The sequence below is a fragment of the Myotis davidii genome, unplaced genomic scaffold (assembly GCF_000327345.1).
Source record: "Myotis davidii unplaced genomic scaffold, ASM32734v1 scaffold339, whole genome shotgun sequence".
Taxonomy (NCBI): domain Eukaryota; kingdom Metazoa; phylum Chordata; class Mammalia; order Chiroptera; family Vespertilionidae; genus Myotis; species Myotis davidii.
This window is the reverse complement of record NW_006290778.1, coordinates 1,201,769-1,207,251: the sequence shown is the minus strand read 5'-3', so window position 1 is coordinate 1,207,251 and position 5,483 is coordinate 1,201,769. Positions and strand designations below refer to the sequence as shown.

The window sequence follows — 5,483 nt, the reverse complement described above, 5'->3', positions numbered from 1 at the left end:
TGGCAAAGGCGCCCGATTCCCTAGGGGCCGCCTTTGCCCTGCCCCCCAGCTCTTAGCTCCCCCCTGGGTTTCCGATCACTGTCAGTGGCAGGGGACTTCTTCCTGCTTTCCCTTTCGCCTCCCTGCATTGTGCCTACATATGCAAACTAACTGCCATCTTTGTTGGCAGTTAACTGCCATCTGAGTTGGCAGTTAATTTGCATATAGCCCTGATTAACCAATGAAAAGGGTAGTGTTGTACGCCAATTACCATTTTTCTCTTTTATTAGTGTAGATGTTTAGTCCCTATTGAATCCTCCTTCCCTCTCCTGTGAGTGATGCACAGATTGCCTGCCGTGAGGAGAGGTGCCGTGACACGCCTGGTCTGTGGGTCTCCATCCAGTTATCACTCGTCTGCCCCGATCTCCACCTTCTTGTGCCCACATTGGCTTCACATGTCTGACTTCTGCTCCTCTCTAGGTCTGCAAATTGTCAGCACCTTGATCCCAGTCATGGGTCCTTGTGGGCCACCATTTTGTTCAGAGCCGATTCTGACGTCTCTTGGGCCTGGGCGTTCCTCGGTCACTCAGGGCACCCTCGGAGGCAGTCCTCAGGTTTGTCGCCTCAGCCCCTCCTAAGGCCGTCTCTTCACTCTCTCTCCTGTGTTGGAGCCAGGCTTCTCCAAGGAACTGCGTTCTCTCGAACCCACCCCGAAAGTGAAAGGGCCCCTCTGCTCCTGGCCCTACCTCCTCCCGGGCCTTCTGCCCGGCCTTGCTGGCTGGGTGCTCATCTACGAACGCCCCCCTCCTTCAGGGTCGGGTTCATCTTCCCAACGAAGCTTTTAAAACCGTCTCCAGCTCTCTTCCTTAAGGGACCTTGGTCTTGCCATCGACAGAGTGGCTTTCAAGACAACAGTGTGCTATCGATTTACAAAAGTCTACTTAAAAGGTTAAGTGCAGAGGCGGAGCATGTGTGTGTCCAGAAGGCCCCCCTCCCCCGTGATTGTGTAGCGGAGGGGTGTGGGGATGTGTTGACAAGTACACATCCTGCTCTAGTGCACTCCTGGGACGGGGGATTGTGGGTGAGTCCCGCTCGTGTTTGGTCTGCGGTTTCTGAATTGTCTACGATTAACATGTATTTCTTTTATAATAGAAAATGCAATGACAAAAATTTTTTTTTGTAAATAAAAGGACATTTCCAGGCATTTGGGTCTTTAGTGCTAAAGGTCTACTTATTTGTTTTACTTTTTTAAAAAAAATATATTTATTTATTTCAGAGAGGAAGGGAGAGGGAGAGATAGAAACATTAACGATGAGAGAGAATCATTGATTGGCTGCCTCCAGCAACCCCCTACTGGGGATCAAGCCCGCAACCCGGGCATGTGCCCTTGACTGGAATTGAACCCAAGACCCTGCAGTCCAATGCTCTATCCACTGAGCCAAACCAGCCAGGGCTACTTATTTGTTTTTCTGTATGTTTTGAATTTTTGGTGCCCTAAGACCTCACCTCACCACAGTGAGTGGACTCTGGGAGGGGGGAAGTCAGAGGGGGCCAGGTTGAAAGTAGTGATAAGAGGGAGAGTGATATGGCATCAGCTTCATCGAGGAGGGGAGTGAGGCGGGCCCCCATTCAGCTACCTTCATAGTGAGGCTGTGGCTTCCGCGGCATCTTAGAGGACAGTGTCTTTTTCTTTTTAGCACAAGGAGAAAGGGCGGTGTTAGCAGTTACAGGCGTTGCATTACATAGGAACCGATCCTTAGCAAGCACAACACCAACTGAGCTTGGATGGGCTAAATCATAGCAGAAATCAAATCAACCTGGAATTTCAAATACCAGTTGCCAGTCCACCTTACAAAAAGATAAAAAAAGAAAGCCCCTTTTACATCTTAAGCAGCAGCACAGCTCAGATGTGAAGGCTTGCCCAGTCACCTCCCCACCATGCTTGAGTCCTGGACCATGCCTGAGATAACCCGATTAAAAAAAAAAAAGCTTAAAGACTTCATGTCTATCTGTTATGGCACTTTATGTTCCCATTTTTATTCTTCTGAATTTTGTGAAAGTGTTAGCAAAATAATTGTACAGCTAGTGTCATGCATACGTAGAGATGGAGGGAGGCGGGGCCCAGCTGCTATCCCACTGTCCTCTGGAGCTGGGGAAGGGCCCTGCGGCTGGGGCTGGCGCAGTCACCTTGGCCCAGCCCTGCGGGATCCATGGGACCTGGGCTGGCTCGGTGGCGGTGGCGTGGGAAGGCTGGTCTGGACTGGACTGGACTGGAGCCTCTCATCCTCCGAAGACGAGCCCTGGCCGTGCCTCCCACCCAGAGAGGATGGGCCAGACCGACACAGGACTGAGGGTACAAGCTGCAGGCTCGTGGTCCACCAGCTTAAAGTCCTTTTTAGGAAAGGAGGTGGGCATGGGAGTGAAGGCTTCTCTTGGGGGAGGGCAGCAGGGAGCCTGAGGAGGAGCCTTGTCACGTGGCGGGGGGTGGGGGGGGGGCGTCCTGGGGTCCTGGAGACACCTGATGGCTCCCCCTTGCGGAGGAGAATGAGGGCCAGCGAGGGGGCAGCATATCCTTGCTGGGGACCTGCGGCTGGTTGATGGTAGAGTTGGGAGCAGAGCCGAGGCCTCCTGTCCCAACCCACAGCTCTTCCTGTTTCAAAGGGGTAGTTGGCCCAGCTCTTCCTGGTGCGGGGAGACCTGGGAGCTGGAAAGGCATGGCCCTGTTGGCCCGGGTCCCGCTGCTGTCACTCACCTGGTCCCTGTGGGGCAGGTCTGGTCGGGGCAGACATCTCCTCCCCGTGTTCTCCCACCGCCTCCCACAGGGGCTTTGGTTCAGGAAGGTGTCAGGAGTGGGGCTTCCCCCTCAGATGGAAGAGGTGGACCCGGGGAGTGAGTTCCAGGAGGGCCAGGGGCTTCCTGCTTTGCATACAATTCTGCCCCCCCCCCCAAAGGGGCCTGGCTCCAGGGCACAGGACATTTTCAGAAAGTGAGTGAAGGTATGAATAAGTGACCACTGTCAGGGGTTGGCCCTGAGCAGAATTGTAAAAACCAAGTTTGTTCTCAGGGGACTTCAAGTCCACTGTTGTGTCCGTCCCTCTCAGGGTCGCTTTCCTGCCCGGGACCCCTGTTCACAGAGGTGCATGTGACCACCCGTCCATCCTAAGGGGGTGCCACCTCTGACTTAGAGGATGACAGTCAGAGAGGGCGAAAGGCGTCTTGGGAGGGAGGGCCCGTGACGGTGGGCTTCCTGTCAACATGTTTGGGCAGCCAAGTCTGACTTCCCTCAGTGTCAGGAGAGGTCGGCCTTGGTCTGAATGCACCAAACACTGAGGACCAGGGAGCCCAGGCTGAGCTGTGGGGGGCCCTCAGGAGCCTTGCAAGAGCTGTGGCCTGTGAGGACGGGGACTGGGGAGCAGAGCCCCTCCTGGTGGGTGCAGGACCCACCCCTCTCCCTTCCTGAGTTGAGGCCTGGACTCACCCGCACAGCTTTGCGTTCTCGTCAGAAGAGGGGATCCTGGATACACTGGAGAGGACTGAGCGTGGCCGCACACACCCCCAGGGCCTGCGCAGGGACAGCACTGGGCCTCAGGCCTCGCACCCCATCTCCTATCCCCAGCTCTGAGAGGGCTCGAGGCTCCTTCCATAGCGGTGGCTCTCACTCCACCTGCCCCCGGGGGTGCTCTTCGTGTGACCTCTCAGGCCACTTCTGAGCCACGGAGGGCCTTGGGGGTTTAGAGCCAGAGGAAGTGGGATGATGCTTGTCCGGGGACACTTTCCACCCCCACCAAACATGCACGGCTCCATGAACAAACACCCATCCCATAATGCACGTCAAACCACACTCCCACTCCTTTAAGCTGCCCCTCCCTTCTCAGACGCCTCCTTTTTTCATTCTTTCCTGCCTCTTCCTTGAACCCTCTGAGCCTGCCTTTCCTATATTAAAGGGGGAGGGACTGGCTGCTCTGGACCCAGGGTGTGGGGTCTCTGAGGATCGTGGGCCAGAGCTGGTGGGGGCTCTGGGAGCGGAGGAAAGCCCTAGGGCCACCTGGGAGGGGAGGGCCTACCTGGCAGGTGGTGCGGGCATCCCAGCCCCTGGACATCAGGCTCTGCAGCTGCACCGAGTGCTGCTCCACAAACTGCTCACACTGAGGAAGGAGAAAGACACGGTGTGGATGGGCCCAGGCCCCGCGGGTGCTCCCGCCTTGCTGGCCTGGCTTCTCCATTTCGCTGGGTCACTCCAGGCTCCCTCTGACCCCGCGTAGGTCCAGGCATCAGACCCTCACGCAGTTGGCAGGGGCTGAAATGTAGGTTTCCATGGGGGAAACCCAGGCAGAGTGCCAGAATCCTAGCCACCACCATTCCCTCCCCCCAAATTTTAGTTCTCGGGGAACTCTTCCAGCTCATCTGGTCCTAGCGCGCAGTGGGGGCCTGAAAGTTACCGACCAGGGGAGCACGGGCAGAGCTGCCTCCTGGGACCTAGCTTACTTAGGAAGGGAGTTTACTCTCCTTTCTCCTTTTTAAAATTTGTTATCCTCGCCTAAGGATATTTTTCCCATTGATTTTTAGAGTGAGTGGAAGGGAGGGAGGAAGGGAGAGAGAGAGAATCATTGATGTGAGAGAGACACATTGATTGGGTGCCTCCTACACAAGCCCTGATCAGGGCCTGGGATGGAACCTGCAACCCAGGTACCTGACCTTGACCAAGAATTGAACCTGTGACCCTTCAGTCCGAGGGCCAATGCTCTAACCACTGAGAAAACTGGCCAGGGTGGGACATCCCCTTTTGTAGGTGGGTTTGTCCCCAGGGAGTCACACCGGGAGGGGGCTGGGGCTGGGGCTGGGACAGGCGGATGGTGGAGAGAAGGCCAGGCCCCCTCCTGCTCCAGCTGGCCCCGGTGTCCGTCAGTCATCTCCTGATGGATAACCGACCTCACACTTGGTCCACGGGGAGGCCTGCTGGTCCTCCGAGCACGCCCTTTGTCAGAGGCCATTCCTGACCACAGCAGGCTTTGCCCATTACAGCCCATCATTGTTCGGCCCACATCCTGTCCTGCCTGAGCTCCTCAACTGCAGGGGTCTGGCCGCTCTGTGCACCTCTCGCTGGGAAGCCTTTGCTGGCTCAACCCTCTCCCTCGGGCAGGCCCTGGGCCCCAGTCCCCATCGCCTGCCCCACACCTTTTGCCTGTCCAGCCAGAAGCGGAGGCAGGCCTGGTGCATTGCCTGAGGCACGGCCTGCTCACTGCTGTTCCCTGCCTGGGAGGTCACGAACTCGCAGAAGCGGCACTTGGGGTCTTGCTGTAGCCATTCTCCCTGCAGGAACCCCAGGGGCGTGAGACCTGGACAGGAAACAGCCAAAGGCGCCTGCAGAAGTGTTCAGTTCCTGTCCTCTCTGGGGCAGTGCAGGGGGCCAGAGAGGAAGAGGGAGGGGTCATGCAGGGCTGGGGGAGGGGGATGAGAGTGGGCAGTGGCAGGGCTGGGGGAGGGGGATGAGAGTGGGCAGTGGC

At 56.9% G+C, this 5,483-nt stretch overlaps 1 protein-coding gene across 1 annotated transcript in view; it reads right to left on the bottom strand.

The window, feature by feature from the left end:
* Positions 1 to 3,478: 3,478 nt before the first annotated feature.
* The window catches only part of SFTPB (surfactant protein B), a 9,134-nt gene continuing 7,129 nt past the window's right edge, over positions 3,479 to 5,483 (bottom strand). The window contains exons 8-10 of the mRNA XM_015564102.1: positions 5,155 to 5,315; positions 4,044 to 4,124; positions 3,479 to 3,541 (exon numbers count right to left, since the gene is read on the bottom strand). Coding sequence (XP_015419588.1) covers positions 3,479 to 3,541; positions 4,044 to 4,124; positions 5,155 to 5,315 — 305 coding nt within the window. The remainder of the gene's footprint in view (positions 3,542 to 4,043; positions 4,125 to 5,154; positions 5,316 to 5,483) is intronic.